Here is a 17,483-nt window from a genome sequence, read left to right as displayed (position 1 = left end):
GGGCCCCAAAAAACGGAATTTATTTATAAAAAATCGTGTATTTGTTCTCACATATTTAAACTTCAGTTTACTTTTACTTTCAGTACTTTTTTTTTTAATATATTTTATTGATTATGCTATTACAGTTGTCCCATTTCCCCCTTCACTCCCCTCCCCCCTGTGCTCCCTCTCCCACCCACCTTCCCCCCCTTTAGTCCATGTCCATATGTCATACTTATAAGTTCTTTAGCTTCTACATTTCCCGTGCTATTCTTGCCCTCCCCTGATCTATTTTCAACCTACATTCTATGCTACTGATTCTCTATACCTTTTCCCCCTCTCTCCTCCTCCCACCCCTACTGCTAGCCCCTCCTTGTGCCCTCTATTTCTGTGGTTCTGTTCCTATTCTAGTTGTTTACTTAGTTTCTTTTGGTTTTGCTTTAGGTGTGGTTGTTAATAATTGTGAGTTTGCTGTCCTTTTACTATACATGTCTTTTCTTTATCTTCTTTTCTTAGATAAGTCCCTTTAGCATTTCATAAAGTAAGGGCTTGGTGATGATGAACTCCTTTAATTTGACCTTATCTGAAAAGCACTTTATCTTCTCTTCCATTCTAAATGAGAGCTTTGCTGGATAGAGCAATCTGGGATGTAGGTCCTTGTCTTTCATGACTTGGAATATTTCTTTCCAGCCCCTTCTTGCCTGTAAGGTCTCTTTGGAGAAATCAGCTGACAGTCTGATGGGAACTCCTTTGTAGGTTACTGTCCCCTTATCTCTTGCTGCTTCTAGGATTCTCTCCTTCGTTTTTACCTTGGCTAATGTAATTATGATGTGCCTTGGTGTGTTTCTTCTTGGGTCCAACTTCTTTGGGGCTCTCTGCGCTCCTTGGATTTCTTGGAAGACTGTTCCCTTTGCCAGTTTGGGGAAGTTCTCCTTTATTATTTGTTCAAATAACTTTTCCACTTGTTGGTCTTCCCCTTCTGGTACCCCTATAATTCGGATGTTGGAACGTTTAAAGGTGTCCTCGATGGTCTTAAGCTTTTCTTCGATTTTTTGAATTCTTATTTCATCATGCTCTCCTGCTTGGTTGATTCTATCTTCCTTCTGGTCCACTGTGTTGTTTTGAGATTCAGATTCCTTCCTTTCACAATTGGCTCTTCTCCGTGTGTCTTCCTGCATCCCTTTTATGGTAATCTGCATTTTTTCATGTAATTTGGATCCAAAATCCACCAGTTCCGTGAGCTTCCTGATCACCAGTGTTTTGAACTGTGCATCTGATAGATTGGCTATTTCTTGGTCACTCAAAAGGATGAGTCCTGGGGGTCTGATCTGTTCTGCTGGAAACATATCTTACGTCTTTCCCCGTCTCTCCTATTATTTTACTTATTTATTTATTTTTTCTCCGGTCTGGTCGCTCTTGTTATGGCGGGGGGGCGGAGCCTTAGGTGTTCACCGGTGCTGGGCGCCCCAGTCGCTAGCTTGTGACGTTATATGTGGGGGCAGGGGCGGGAGCGGGGACAGGAGGGATCAATGGCGACCCTTCCGTTCTCCTGGAGTCAGACACTTCCCTGGGCTTCTGGGCTGTGAGCTCTGCCCTGATCCCCAGTCGCTGCCCCACTGATTCCCCCAGCCGCCGCTTGCGTACTCAGGGGTCACCGCTACACCGCTGCGCTCTTGCATCCCGGATTGCTGTCGCGCTGTCGCGCCGATTTTGCGCCAAATTTCCCCCGACCTACGCGCGCCTGCGACCAGCGCCAGCCCCGCGCCCGCTCGCTCGGCTCGTAGTCCCCTACCAGTCTGGATGTACGGGTCTACTTCAACTTCTAGGCTGTCCGACTTCCATTTAGATAAATCCTCTGACAGTTCTGATATTATGACTGCAAATCATTGTTGTAAATTATTGTTGCTCTGTTCTTGGTTGTGCGAGGTACGGTGCGCCCACCTATTCCTCCATCTTGCCGGAAGTCCCTCCTTTCAGTACTTTGAATAAACTTCAAAGTACTCTCCATCTGATGTAAGACACCTACGGAGATGTTTTTTCCGCTGTTCCAAATAGTTTTTGAACTCATGAGTTTTGATACCTTTTAGTTCTGCTGTTTTTCTTTTCACCTCTTCCACATCAGCAAAATGTTTCCCTTTGAGGACTTTTTTTATCTGGGGAAACAAAAAGTGACCCGGGGTGAGATCGGGTGAATAGGGAGGGTGAGGCATGGGGGTCATGCTGGTTTTGGTGAAAAACTGCTGAGCACTCAGAGTGGTGTGGGCAGCTGTGCTTGTAAATCACCCATGATGAAATGGGCAGATGCCTAAAGGAGTCTCCAAAAACAGTTCTCTGAAGCTGAATGCAGCTTCTCACAACAACGCCAGCTCCTACCCTGTTATAGATGGGTTTCTAGAACACTCACCTAGCAGGAAAGGTCTGTACTACAAGGAGCCTGCCCTCCAGAAGATAATTCCATTTTGGGGGGAAATCTCACCTCATAGCTCTTATAAAAGCATCAAATTTCCACGTATCCATCCTACTACGTTATGATTGTTGGGGGGTGGTGGATTGAGAATTGACAGATCTTCCCTGGCCGGGTTGCTCAGTTGGTTAGAGCAACATTCCAATATGCCAAGGTTGCAGGTTCGATCTCCTATTAGGGCATATATAAGAATCAGCCAATGACCCTGGCTGGTGTGACTTAGTGGATTGAGTGCTGGCCTGTGAACCAAAGGATTGCTGGTTCAATTCCCATTCAGGGCACATGCCTGGGTTGCGGGCCAGGTCCTCAGTAGGGGCATGTGAGAGACAACCACACATTGATGTTTCTCTCCCTCTTTCACCTTCCCTTCCCCTCTCTCTAAAAATAAATAAATAAAATCTTTTTTAAAAAAAGAGAACCAAAAAATGAATATATAAATAAGTGGAGCAACAAATTGGTGTCCCTCTTTCTTTCTCTGCCTCAAATCCATAAATAAAAGAAAAAGTGAATTGACACACCTCTGGCATGTTACATGGGACACAACACCAAGTCCTACTCCAAAAACATCTGAAGCCAAAATTATCCTTTATCCTTTACCCTTTATCTTTTTTTTTTCCTGAGAGTAGAGATTTTATTCACTCTCCAGGAAAGGAGAGGGGCATAGTGTGGACCAATATTGAGCGGTGGAGCTTTGAGCTTTTATTGAATGATAATTGGATTATGAAAGGGTTGGGGGTGCTGTTGTGAAGCCCCTGGGCTGTTGGGGGCGTTGTAACATGAGGTTGCAATTTGTTCCAACCTTACTTTCTGCGTGGGGCTGTGGGGAGCAGTCAGTCACGTTCTATTCTTGCTTTCCAGTACTTTCCAGTCACGTTGTTCCAGGGAAAAAAATAAGTTTTCTTTTTTTAAAGATTTTTTTTTTACTTACTTTTGGAGAGAGTTGGGAAAGGAGGGAAACATTGATGTGTGAGAGAAATGGCAGGGAAGGCCACACGCCCCCAATTGGGGACCTGGCTTGTAACCCAGACATGTGCCCTGACTGGGAATTGATCAAGCGACCTTTTGGTTCACAGGCCAGCACTCAATCTACTGAGCCATACCAGCTAAGGTGGGAAAAATAAGTTTTCTTATCAATCACTGGTCATGCAGGGTGGTGAGGAGGAGGCTGTCTGCGGAGTCCAGAAAGACGGAGGATTAGAGTCCTCTCTCCAAACCTCACAGCGACAGGGTTACGGGGCCAACCTGGGTTGAGCTTCCACTGCCCACTGCTCCCCTAGTCGCAAGTCTTAGGAGGGTGGAGGAGAGGAAGAAATAGAGAATGTTCCTGTACAGGCCACCAAATGTTAGGGTGGTCAGTGACACGGGCTGTGAAAGAATTCACAAAGAGAAGAAAGTGTAAAGATTTTATTCACTCTTCAAGAAAGGAGAGGGTCATGGTGTGGAGAGACATACCAGCCTACCTTTTTTTAAAATTGAATTTCTTGGGGTGACATTGGTTAATAAAATGATAGCGGTTTCAGATAATTCAGTTCTGTAATACATCATCTGTACAATGTACTGTGTGTGCACCACCCTAAGTCAAATCTCCTTCCATCACCATTTATCCCCTCTTTATTCTCCTCCACCTCTCCCCATCCTCCTGTCCCCTTTACCTTTTGGATAGCATTTATTCTTTCGTAAAACTTCCCCCTCCCTCTTTAGATTATCACACGGCTAAAAGTTGGATCTTTTGTCTTTTGGTTTGGGATTCAGCTTCTAACTTTGTTATTGGAATGAGTTGAGTTCTCCACCTGCCACTACTTTGTTTTTTCACTAGAGCATTTCTTATACTCTTCATTGTGCTTGTAGGTTCTTAAACATTAGAAACCACAGGAACCAGTACCAGGCTTTGAAGCCTCGATTGCCACTGGCCAGTATGGATGAGAATGCCATGGATGCTAACATGGATGAACTGTTGGATTTGTGTACTGGAAAATTCACATCTCAGGCTGAAAAAGCTCTGCCCAGGAAAAGCGACAAGAAAGAGAACATGGAAGAACTTCTGAATCTTTGTTCAGGAAAATTCACCTCTCAGGGTAAATATCCAACCAAGTGCATTAGGCTCACTACAGCCAAATAACCTAAGTGTCCTTGAAGAGAAGCCCTTTACTCTTGGGTAAAAGTTGACAGAGGACAGGGCGTGATGGATTTTTGCATGTGGATTGGATTCACTGCTTAGCTCCCTGACATTTAGAGCCCTCACTTTCTTAGGGTGGTAAAGTGTAGACTTAAGATTGCTCTTAATATTTGTGCAAAGCTTAGAAAAATGTCTGGTATATAGGAAACTTCATACAAGTCCTAATTTATTATTCCTACCCGTACACCCCTCTCTCCTGACACCCTGCTAGAATCTAAGCTCTGTGGAAGTTGGGGTCTTTGTTTTGTTCACTACTGTATCCCTGGTGCATGGCACATAGTAATCACTCAATAAGGATTTGTTGAATGAATAAATGAATGAATACCTGGTGAGGTCTTTTTGGCAAGCGTACCTTAGAACTGTATTGAGCTGGTATATCCTTATTTTATTATTTTTAAAGCATTTTTTAAAATTTCTTTTTAGAGAGAGAGGAAGGCAGGGAGAAAGAGGGAGAGAAATATCCACATGCAAGACAAACATCAATCAGTTGCCCCTTGAATACCCCCCAGCCAGAGACCTGGCTCACAACCCAGGCATGTGCCCTGACTGCAATTGAACTGCGACCCATCAGTCTGTGGAGCAATGCCCAGCCCACTGAGCCACACCAGTCAAGACAAGCTGGCGTGTTGTTAGATGGCTGGGAAAAGAAGAAAAAGCTGTTATTCCCTGGTGATAAGTCTTTTTCTTTGTTGTGATGTAGATGACTCCACTCTGACTCCATCAGAGGTAAATAAGCAGAAGGAGAGCAGCATGGGTGATCCACTGGAAGAAGCACTTGCTCTTTGTTCAGGCTCTTTCCCAACAGACAGGTAAGTCTTGGTGATTGGCAGAAACTTGAGAAGGCCAGGTCTTCTGATAAAATTTTGGAGTCAGGTTCTCTGGGCTTAGCAATAACTGGCTATCTTAGGGGCTTCATATCCTACCTGAGAGCATTGCAATGGGTCTGGATCTCATATTTGCATGTAAGCAAACTATAATTCTTTCATTTAGTTGGTGGAGAACAGGATTTTTAAAAAGGCAAAAATTAGCACATGAAAGTGGTCAACATCACTAATAATTGGGGAAATGCAAATCAAAATCACAATAAAATAGAATCTCACACCCATTAGAATGGCTATTATCAAAAAAACAAAAACAAAATAGGGGCCCTGGCTGGTGTAGCTCAGTGGGTTGAACACAGGCCTATGAACCAAAAGGTTGCTGGTTCAATCCCCAGTCACATGCCTGGGTTATGGGCCAGGTCCCCAGTAGGGGGCATGTGAGAGGCAACCACACATTGACGTTTCTCTCCCTTTCTTCTTTCCCCTCTCTCTGAAAATAATAAATAAAATCTTAAAAGAAATAAGAAGTGTTGGGAGGATATAGAGAAATTGGAATCTTTGTGCTTTGTTTGTAGGAAGGTAAAAATAAGCTGCTGTGAAAAACAAAACAGCAATTCCTCAAAAAAGTTCAAAACAGAATGTGATTCAGCAGTTCCACTTTTGGGTTTATATACAAAGAAGTGAAAACAAGGACTCACAAATATAGACTCACATATATATTTGTATGCACATGTTCATAGCAGCATGGTTTTTAATAGTCAAAAGGTAGAAACAACCCAAGTAGATATAAAATGTGTTGTCTGTATGTATATGCAAATACACCATGCGATATTATTCAGCCTTAAAAAGGAAGGAAATTATGATAAATGCTACAACATGGATGAACTGTGAAGATGTTATGCTAAGTGAAAAGAAGCCAATCATAAAAATACAAATACTACAAGATTCCAGTTACATGAAGTACTTATAATATAGTAAAATTCATAGAGAAAGTACAACAGAATGATAGTTGCCAGGGGCTGCAGGGAGGGAAGAACAAGGAGCTGTTTAAAGGCTATAGCATTTCAGTTTTGCAAGCTGAAAACAATTCTGCAGGCTGGTTGCACAACAGTGTGGATGTACTTAACACTGTACTACTAAAAGTGCTTAATATGGTAAGTTTTATGTTCTATGTATTGTGTCACAATTTTTAAAAAATTTTTAAGGCAAGAGATCTTGTTTCCTGTTTCTTAAAGAGATTTTGGTACTAATAAGATATTTTCAGTTCTCGTAGTTTGCTTGCAACTGCTTATCTATTGATTTGTGGATTTTCATTTTAGAGAAGAAGAAGGTGATGAGGAAGAATTTGGAGACTTTCGGCTTGTCCCAAATGATAATGATTTTGACAGTGATGAGGTGAGTTTGAAGGGAACAAAGTAGCCATACCTGAGCTTTGTGAATTGCTATTGTATGTTTTGTTTTCCCAGTCTGAGTTCTTGAAAATTCTAAGTTTGGTATCTTATCAGAAGCAATTTCCTAGAATGAGATGTTTGGGCAGAAGTTTATAAATCCTGTTTTAATGGAGGACACAGTTTTATTCTGTTTAACTTTGGGTGTGATCCTATGTGATTTTGCAGGATGAACGCAATGACTCCGATGATGAAAATGAGGCGCTGGAAGACCACGAAGACGACGACGAAGAAGAGCTCCTGAGGCGGTCTGAGAAGTTGAAAAGGCAAATGTAGGTGTTATGTCTGTTTCTTCGGTTGCAGAAAGTTCTGACAGTTGCATTGTAGCTTGCCACCCTTTTACCTGTTTGCTGATTCTGTTTTTGCTTTTTGTGGTTGGCATGGATTAAATAAAATCCATTCACATGTTATCTCTTGAGTATTCAAAGATGGTCAGTCCTCCTTACATGATTTCTATACTGAACATCTCTAGGTCTTTCTGCTGTTTCTCACATGACATTGTTTCCATACTCTTCACATGCTGGAGATTCTCTTTACCCTCAAGTGCAGTCTGACTGCAGCTGTATGTTGTGATACAGCCATTTTTCTTGTCCTGGGTGCATAACATGCTACTTAGAATGTAGCCAAAGGTCATAAGAACTGAGTCACTCTAGATCCTGAGGATCTAGTAGTCAACTACAATTCCCTGGACCTTTTTTCCTATGAATTACTGTCATTCCAGGTTTTTCCATCCTAGTTTTAGGCAAAAGACCCTCACTTATTTTTAATTTTAGTTTTTTAATCTTCACTTGAGGATCTGTTTATTATTTTGGGGGGGGCAGGGGTGAGAGAAACATCAACTGGATGCCTGCTGTATGCACCCTGATTGGGGATCGAACCCTCAACCATTTGGAGTACAGGACAGTGCTCCAAGCAACTGAGCCACCCAACCAGGGCCCCATTTATTTTTCAATGTTTTGTTGTACTGACATGAAAGAAAACCATTTATTTTAGAATATTTAAAAGAATATAGAAAGATTAAATTAAAAGTTGTCCCTGTTCATCATCCAGAATCTTTATGAAAGCATTGATGGTGGTAATTGCCTCATCATCTTTTTTATGTATATATATTTTATATAGTTGGGATCTGTACAATTTTCTTTTTTTAAATATATTTTATTGATTATGCTATTACAATTGTCCCATTTCCCCCCCTTCATTCCCCTCCACCCTGTACACCCTCTCCCACCCACATCCTCCCCTTTTAGTTCATGTCCATGTGTCATAAGTTCTTTAGCTTCTACATTTCCCATACTGTTCTTGCCCTCCCCCTATCTATTTTCTACCTACTGTCTGTGCTACTTATTCTCTGTACCTTTTCCCCCTCTCTCCTCCTACTTCCCTGTTGCTAACCCTCCATGTGATCTCCATTTTTGTGGTTCTGTTCCTGTTCTCATTGTTTGTTTTTGTTTTAGGTGTGGTTGTTAATAATTGTCAATTTGCTGTCATTTTATCGTACATGTTTTTTATCTTCTTTTTCTTAGATAAGTCCCTTTAACATTTCATATAATAAGGGCTTGGTGATGATGAAGTCCTTTAACTTGACCTTATCTGAGAAGCACTTTGTCTTCCCTTCCATTCTAAATGATAGCTTTGCTGGATAGAGCAATCTGGGATGTAGGTCCTTGCCTTTCATGACTTGGAATACTTCTTTCCAGCCCCTTCTTGCCTGCAAGGTCTCTTTTGAGAAATCAGCTGATAGTCTAATGGAAACTCCTTTGTAGGTAACTGTCTCCTTATCTCTTGCTACTTTTGAGATTCTCTCCTTATCTTTCATCTTGGCTAATGTAATTATGATGTGCCTTGGTGTGTTCCTCCTTGGGTCCAACTTCTTTGGGACTCTCTGAGCTTCCTGGACTTCCTGGAAGTCTATTTCCTTTACTAGATTGGGGAAGTTCTCCTTTATTATTTGTTCAAATAACTTTTCCACTTGTTGCCCTTCCTGTTCCCCTTCTGATACCCCTATAATTCAGATGTTGGAATGTTTAAAGATGTCCTGCAGGTTCCTAAGCCTCTCCTCATTTTTAAAAAATTCTTGTTTCTTCATTCTTTTCTGTTTGGTTGTTTCTTTCTTCCTTCTGGTCCACTCTGTTGATTAGAGTCCCAGTTTCCTTCCCATCACCATTGGTTCCCTGTGCATTTTCCTTTATTTCACTTATTGTAGCCTTCATTTTTTCATCTAATTTGTGACCAAATTCAACCAATTCTGTGAGCATCCTGATCACCAGTGCTTTGAACCGTGCATCTGATAGGTTGGCTATCCATCTTTTAGTTGTATTTGTTCTGGAGATTTGATCTGTTCTTTCGTTTGGGCCATTTTTTTTTCTTGGTGCACCTGCTATGTATAAGGGGCAGAGCCTTAGGTGTTCACCAGGGCGGGGCAAGCCAGTTGTGGGGTAGTAGCACTGTGGCACTGTATGTGGGGGAAGGGTCCGAGAGGGAACAATGGCACTCGGTCCGCTCTCTGCTGGATTTCAGTCACCTTTCCTGCTTCCCCTAAGCAAACTGGGCCCTCCTGGTGCTGATTCCTGTGTGTGTGGGCTTGTGTAGATTCTAGGAACCAGTGGGTCTCTCCAACAAACTCTCCTGTGAGGCTGGGAGTCTCTCCCGGCCCCTGAACCCACACAGGTGTTTTTAATCAGTGTTTTGAGGCTTTATTTCCCCATGCTGGGACACTGGGTTGTGTGGTCTGTTTCGCTCCCCAGTTTCTCCTGGTTTATCTGTGCGAGAATATGGGACTGCCAGCTCCCCCAGCCCCTCCACAGTCTGTCTGCCCTCTGCCGTCCCGTGGGCCTGGGGTCTGCCGGCCACCGATTTGCTTTTTTTTTTCTGGGACCCCTCTCCGCCTGGCCGCCCAACTCCGTCCCTCCTACTGGTCTGGATGAATGTTTCTTTAATTCCTTGGTTGTCAGACTTCCATACAGTTCAGTTTTCTGTCAGTACTGGTTGTTTTTTTTTGCTTCTAAATTTTTGTTGTCCTTATTTTGGTTGTGCGAGGAGGCACAGTGTGTCTACCTATGCCTCCATCTTGGCCGGAAGTCTGTACAATTTTCTGTATGTACAATTTTGCTTCCTTTCCCACTTAGCATATCCATAATCAATTTCCCACAATATTACAAGTTTTATAAAGAACATTTTAGTAAGTATTCAATATTTTATTGTATGTGGATGACTTTTTGAATTCACATATAGAGTGTCATATTGATCCCTCTTAGATTTATATTATTGTTTTTAGCCCATCACTCATTCTATTAAGATCAGGTTTGGGTTCTAATTTATCACCTGCTGAATTAACTTATCTCTTAAAAAATTTTATTTATTTACTTTTAGAAAGAGTGGATGGGAGGGAGAAAGGGAGAGAAACATCTTCGATCAGTTGCCTCTCACATGCTTCTAACCAGGGACCAGCCTGCAATCCAGGCACGTGCCTAACCAGGAATCAACCCGTGACCTTTCAGCTTGCGGTGACACCCAGTCCCCTAAGCCACACCAGTCAGGGCTATCTCACACAGCTTTAGGACATCTATAGATTTTTCTAAGGCAGTGGTTCTTCAACCTTATGTAACTGTAGAGTCCATATGAAATCTTATAAGGAGTGACAGCTAGAGGTTGAACTCCTCAGAGAGGATGGATGAGGAGATTGGGAAACATAGTGGCTAGTACCCCCTGAAGGAATTCCCTGTAAACCCTAGGATTTTGGGAAACTCAGCCTTAAAAAAATAACACAAGTCTTTGAAAAAAGTCAGCCTTTGGAAAGCCATCCAACTTCTGCCACTCATGGCCATAGATAATAGGACTTTGAACCCAGAGTGACAGCAGATTTGCTCTCAGTGGGAACTGAAGTCAGAAAAACTAACTAGCAGTGGTTATTAGCTACCAGTAGCTCTGAGCCTCAGTCATGCCTATAACTTGGTGGACTGTAAGGGATCCAAGTCTATTTATTTCCTTTCTATACCACTCTGTCTCCTGAAGCTAGTGAGCCTAAATACAAAACAAGATAGATTGAACCTTCTAGCAGGTGTGTTTCAAATGTATAGAGATAGAGATGGCTTTAAAGTCATCAACCTAATTGAATTCAGGCTCTGCTGCCTTCTAGCTGTGTGACTTTGGGTAAGTTGTCTAGTTTCTGAGCTCTGTTCCTTTAACTATAAATTGACTAGAGTAATAGTGCTCCTCCTGAGATAATGCAATGATGTCTGTAAAGCACAGTTACTGGCACATACTATTAAGAAATGATAGACTTAAGTATTATCAAAATATATTACTATAAAGTTAAACTTATTATTAGAGGTGGCTCTATGTTCTGCTTTTCTCATTGCTTCCATATTCTTTTTTATTTTTTAAAAAGATTTTATTTATTTATTTTTAGAGAGGGGAAGGGAGGGAAAAGAGAGGGAGAGAAACATCAATGTGTGGTTGCCTCTTGAGTGCCTCTACTGGGGACCTGGCCAGTAACCCAGGCATGTGCCCTGACTGGGAATTGAACCAGCAACCCTTTGGTTCACAGACTAGCACTCAATCCACTGAGCCACACCAGCCAGGGCCCATATTCTTTTTTCTTTTTCTTTTTCTTTTTTATTGATTTTAGTGAGAGAAGGGGAGGGAGGAAAGAGAGAGAGAAACATTGATTTGTGGTTCCACTTATTTATGCATTCATCAGTGGCTTCTTGTATGTGCCCTGGCTGGAGATCAAACCCGCAACCTTGGCGCATCAACCTTGGCTTATTGGGGCAATGCTCTGACCAACTGAACCACCCAGCCAGGGCCTCATGACTTCCATATTCTGTGCGTATGTTCATTGTTGCATCTTCTGTTCTTCTAAATTATTTTCCAGGAGATTGAAGAAATACCTGGAGGATGAGGCAGAGGTGTCAGGGAGTGATGTGGGAAGTGAAGACGAGTATGATGGGGAAGAGATTAATGAGTATGAAGAGGACGTAATTGACGAAGTACTTCCTTCTGACGAGGAGCTACAGAATCAAGTCAAGAAAATCCACATGTCAGTATCCCAGCAAGCCCTTCTGAGTAATGGGGTGTGTGTTCATGTGGCTACTAGAGCCAGCAAGAATTGGGCTTGATTTGAACATCATACTTCTGTTGTAGGAAAACAATGTTGGATGATGATAAGCGACAGCTGCGTTTATACCAAGAGAGGTACCTTGCTGATGGGGATCTGCACAGTGATGGTCCTGGACGAATGAGGAAATTCCGATGGAAAAACATAGGTATCTTGGTGATTGCATTTATGTATGTATGTATTTATTTATTTGATTTTGTTTGTTTATAGTGAAAGGGGGAGGGAGGGAGAAAGAGAAGGAGAGAAACATTGATAAGTTGCCTCTTGCACACCCGCACTGGGCACCTGGCCCATAACCCAGGTATGTGCCCTGACCTAGAATCAAACTAGTGACCCTTCACTCTGTGGAATGATACCCAACCCACCAAGCCGTGCTGATCACCTTGAGAAGCAATGATATAATGTGCATGTTTGTCCAGTTTAAAATAACAAGTGGAAATCAAAACCATAGCAGGCTGTTATGGAGGACCTGCTTATAACCATTATTTTCTATTAATGGATGAGAAAATTTGTGTCAGTGTATGGTAAGTGATAAAAGAGTTCATTTGTGTCTGTCCAGGCATCCTTTCCTATGGCAGTTGCAGAATGCTGAGAGTCTTAACTCTTTACTTTAGATGATGCTTCGCAGATGGACTTGTTCCACAGAGACTCTGATGATGAACAGATCGAGGAGCAGCTTGATGAGACTGAAGCCAGATGGAGGAAGGAGCGAATTCAACGAGAGCAGTGGCTCCGGGACCAGGTAGGAAGTTTGCAAGAAGTTCATTTCATTTTGACCCTAGTGTAAGAGGAGAGGACCTGGACACCTGTCTTGTCACAATGGTTTCAAAAGCTTGGGCAGCATATTGCTGTTCCTTTTAATCTTTGAATTTTCTTTTGTGCTTGGAGAAGGTTTACCATGGGCATTTCTTCATGTTTGTCCAAAATCAATTTTTTCTTTCTCCTTTTTTTTTAACTAGAGCAATAAAGGGTTGCAAAAAGGGAAACAAATGATATCCCAGGTACCTTAGCTTCACAACCCAGGCTATGCCAACTACTTGGGGGAATTGTGGGCTTCTGTTAATGCTGTCTGATTTTTATTTTCAGGCACAGCAGGGGAAAATTGTAACTGAAGAAGAAGAAGAAATTGGGGAAGACAGTCAGTTTATGATGCTGGCCAAGAAAGTTACAGCCAAAGCGCTGCAGAAAAATGGTGAGCTCTCAGTCCTCCTCAGGGTCTGGTTCCCTAGATTGTTAGTGCTGGAGCCTCGGAGGGGACTCCAACCTTTGGGGGCTGTTGCAGCTTAGTCACGGGCCTGTGTCTAACATCATCTGAAAGTGGTGTGGAGAGACGTTGGTCTTGGAGCATGATCTGTTGGGCTGTGGGTGTTGTACTTATGAGCATGGGTAGCTGGTTTTGCTGTGTGTTCTAAGACAGTTCAAAGGAGTGTATTCTGGATTTTTTATTTAGTTGCCCAGGATTAAATACCTAAGTGTTAGAGCTGGAATTTGAGCCTAGATAAAGCTACTTCCAGAGCTAAGGCTCTGAAACACTACTCCACACTCATAATTGTTATTTTTTTCTTACTACTGTTAATGATTAGTCAGTGAGTTCAACTTGGTTTCAGTCTTCTTGCAGCCACTTGCTATAGTTTCAAGTTACCATTACAAAATAATCAGAGTTCCTGTGGCTTTAGTTTATTGGTTTAAAGGTTTCTTTGCTTGTTTAGGTTTAAAAGTATTCTACCGAGTTTTGCCCAGAATAAGGCTCTCTGTCTTTTTTCTTTTTAGCCAATCGTGCTGTGGTTGTTCAAGAATCAGTGTCTTTACTCAGAAATCCTTTTGAAGCCGTCAGACCAGGAAGTGCCCACCAGGTTGGTTGCAGACATTGTTAGCCTGACGTCGTGGTCTTCTGTGTTACAATCGCCCAGGTCAAGCTAAGGGCATCCTCTCACTAGGGGATGGAGGCGGCTGCAGGAAATGGAAGTAGATGGCAAAGGGCTCTGCTATTTCTCTTCCACTGAGCGGGGTGGGAATATGCCCCCTCAGCACCTGGGGAGGCAGTGCGAGACCGACTTCCTATTCTTTCTTGGGCCCTTGAAATTTGGTACCAGTGACTCTTCTTTCCTCAGCTGAAGACAGGCTCGCTGCTAAACCAGCCCAAAGCTGTGCTTCAGAAACTGGCTGCCCTCTCTGACCTCAACCCCAGTGCTCCCCGAAATTCAAGAAACTTTGTCTTCCATACTCTTTCTCCTGTCAAGGCTGAGGCAGCAAAGGAATCATCTAAGCCTCAGGTAGGGAATTTGAGAACTGATTTGATGGCTTTCCAGAGCAGAATTAACTAATTAATTAATGTATGTATGTATGTATTTATTTATTTTAAAAATATGAATTTCTGGCTTAAAGCCTTGTGCTGTGGTGTTAATCTTGTACTCCTCAATAAGGTACAAGGTGATTGCTACCCCCAGTAGGTGATCAGTTTTCAAACTTGCCTGGAAAGTTTCTATTTGTTTCTTTTCTTTTTTGTGTCATTAATCGTCTATGATTTAACTTTGAGTTGCTGAAGAGCTAATTGATAGTAAGCACTTATATGAGGGTCTTAAGTTGGCCTGACTCTCTCTCTGCCCTCTAGGTGAGGAGAAAGGGTCCGTCCTTCATGAGAACTCCTTCGCCTAAGCGCCTCAAAACTGGTGATAGCACTTCAGGACTGAAGCAAAGCATCTTTAGGTTCTTGGAAAGCTAACTCCATCAGCGGTGCCAGCACCTACTTTGAAAACTTCGTGGCATTGAAAGTTGGAATTGAAGCTCACATAGATGATTCTTCCCATCCTTCGTAATCAGTGCATTAAGATTGCCAACAGAGATTCCAGTTCTTTCCACTTCCTGGCTGTGGGCATCTCTTTCCTTCCCTAGTATTATTTCCTGGGTTGGCCACTAACCTTAATTCTGCAGTATTTATAACACTGACTCATGGGGAACTTGGGTGAAGACTTCCTTCCTTCATGAAATACTTGATATTTTATCCTAATAGCTTGCTGGGTTGATAACTCTTTGTGAAAGCAGTGATTAGAGGAGGGGGAAGAGGAGGAAAAAGTGTGGCATTTCAGAAACTTACAGAAAGCTGTGGACGTCAATACCAGTGTGACTCCTTCACACCCCTCGGATCAGTACCAGGGAGACCAGGGCTCTGTGAAAGACATAACTTAGACTAGAGGACCCAGGAACCAAACATTTGGGCTGTTTATTTTATTTTATTTTTATTTTTATTTTTATTTTTATTTTTAGGGGGCTGTTTATTAGTCTTGCCCCTTCCATTTTCCTGTACTACTCTTACCAAGACAGCCCCCAAGTGTCCAGTTAACTTTTGCTTCCTTTATAAGGACTCAGACTGGTACCCAAGTTAGAAAGACTTTGGCCCCAATTTTCTGGCTTATGAGGATGCAGATAAAGGGTTGCACCCAGTGTCTGTCCACATGACGTAGCCCGTGGGACAGAGACCCCTCTCCTGGGACCAAATTCTCAGTTTGAAACACTGGTGCTTAAGGGTCTCCCTTCTCTTCCTGACAAAAAGAGTATAACCATGATTTATTGCCTTCAACTGGGAGGACTGCATTGACCCAATCAGGCAGAGGGCAACTTAATACTTCATTACTTATTTTGAGAGAAAACCATCATGGAGTTTAATCAAAACATTAAGAGAATTGCCATCACTCCTGAGTCCCCCATAAACTACCATGAGGCACTCGCATTTTAGATAGATTTTTTTCAGAACTGAGCACCATTGCTGCTTTGGGTAAAATGTTCCGTGTGAATACTGTGGTTTCAGTGTCAGAAGCTGGACTTGGGAAGGCAGATGAATTGTGCCGATTTTTTCGTGACAGGTGGGGAACACGTGGTTTTCTCCAGTTGTTTCTAATACACAGATGCTGACTTTGACAGAATTTATATTTGTATATTTGTAATCTTGTAATGGGGAAAATGTATATGAAGATGTTTTAACATGTATGTAGGTTTTCAATAAATCTCAATGCCTTGAAGGCAGGAATTTCTGTCCAGATCGAGTGCTCATTTTTAGGTCAGTGCCTAATGTTGAGGAACGTTTTGTTTTCAGGGTGTCTCTGAGGGAAGCCCTCTGGGTCTCGAGTGAGAGGCTGCTGCACTTGGCCCTCACTGGCCTCTCAACTTCAGTGAATTGGTAAGTTAACTTGCCAAATGGTTTGGGTTCAGTGCAGGTGAGGAGAGCTTCCATAAATGGTACCTCTTTGTACAGCCCTTTGACAGCCATAGGTCCAAGGTGAGAGTTATTGCCCCTTCCTTTCAGATCCCCCATTTATATCTATAAAATGAGGATGACAATTCATGCTTGTCTGAGTTGTCGTGAAGCTGAAGTTGGAAAATGGATGTGAGTGCATTATGTCGTGCAAATTGCCAGTGTTACAACTGCAGCATGTTTTGTCGACCACTTCCTAAATGCCTGTCGTCTCATAAGATTCTCAAACTTAACATCTTTAAAACAGTGACTTTTCCCCCCCTAAAAACCTGCTCTTCCTCCTGTGTTTCCTATTTCATCCACATACCCTGTCATTCAGGCTGAAAACCTGAAGGCCATTCTTTTTCATTTCATTTTACTTCTTCAGATCTGAATTGAAAAGATTTTCTTTTGTTGTTGTGGAGGCATAACATTATATTAGTTTTTCAGGTGTACAACATAATGATTTTAGAAGTGAGCAAACAGGAGCCTGTCCATGTGTTACCTTGATACACAACCCAACAATTAGTGTGGAAGGAAACAGGTTTTTATTTACAGGATTCCAACTCCTGGTGGGGGTGGGGTGCTGGGAGCACTTCTGCTCTGAGCCCTGTTCTCCCACGAGACTTAGCACTTCACTTGCTCCCCATCAGGCTATGAGCCAAAGACATGCCCAGAAGTTCCCATATTCTTAACTCTTCTTACAGTGCAAACGGTTCTCCATCCCCTCTGGAAGATGCTCTTGTGGGTTTCAGAGTCGCCATCCTCTCACAGCCGCTCTCTGCTTCAGGATGTGGGTACGCTGTCCTCAGCCTCCATGTAGTAGTCCAGGAAACATGTGCCGTGTTACACTGGATCATGGTGGAGCCCAGGGAGGCACACGTCCCAAGAGAGTGGCTTTTGTGTGTCCTTCAGAGAATCAGAAGTCTACATTTCTGGTCATAGTTCAGTTCCAAAGCATCTCCTGCAAACCCGTGCTTGGTCAGGCAGGTTCCCGCACAGCTCCATCAGCTCTCTCTTCACACCCTTCCCTCGGCCCATGTGGCTGCCTTCCTCACTACCCCAGGCCATGTGGCCGAATCCTGACTCCGCCAGCATGGCTTCTACCTTACACACCAGCCCTTATGGCGGGCTGCTTGCTGCTCCCACTCTGAGACCTCATGGCTGAATCCCCCCTACTTCATGGCTCCTTTCTCATGGCTGCCTTCTCAGAGGAGCAGACGTGACTCCTCTCACTACAGGCAGCATGGC

General features: G+C 42.9%; 1 protein-coding gene across 2 annotated transcripts in view; it reads left to right on the top strand.

The window, feature by feature from the left end:
- Nucleotides 1-15,059, top strand: part of CLSPN (claspin) — a 32,337-nt gene extending 17,278 nt beyond the window's left edge. For both annotated transcript variants that reach the window (XM_028512491.2, XM_028512490.2), the window contains exons 15-25: nt 4,292-4,518; nt 5,320-5,428; nt 6,760-6,835; nt 7,057-7,160; nt 11,762-11,926; nt 12,031-12,152; nt 12,619-12,746; nt 13,091-13,196; nt 13,775-13,857; nt 14,116-14,277; nt 14,616-15,059. In XM_028512491.2, coding sequence (XP_028368292.1) covers nt 4,292-4,518; nt 5,320-5,428; nt 6,760-6,835; nt 7,057-7,160; nt 11,762-11,926; nt 12,031-12,152; nt 12,619-12,746; nt 13,091-13,196; nt 13,775-13,857; nt 14,116-14,277; nt 14,616-14,726 — 1,393 coding nt within the window. In that variant the 3' untranslated portion in view covers nt 14,727-15,059. The remainder of the gene's footprint in view (nt 1-4,291; nt 4,519-5,319; nt 5,429-6,759; nt 6,836-7,056; nt 7,161-11,761; nt 11,927-12,030; nt 12,153-12,618; nt 12,747-13,090; nt 13,197-13,774; nt 13,858-14,115; nt 14,278-14,615) is intronic.
- The last annotated feature ends 2,424 nt before the right edge of the window (nt 15,060-17,483 follow it).

This window comes from Phyllostomus discolor, chromosome 5 (genome assembly GCF_004126475.2).
Source record: "Phyllostomus discolor isolate MPI-MPIP mPhyDis1 chromosome 5, mPhyDis1.pri.v3, whole genome shotgun sequence".
Lineage (NCBI taxonomy): Eukaryota > Metazoa > Chordata > Mammalia > Chiroptera > Phyllostomidae > Phyllostomus > Phyllostomus discolor.
This window is presented reverse-complemented; position numbering and strand designations above follow the sequence as displayed.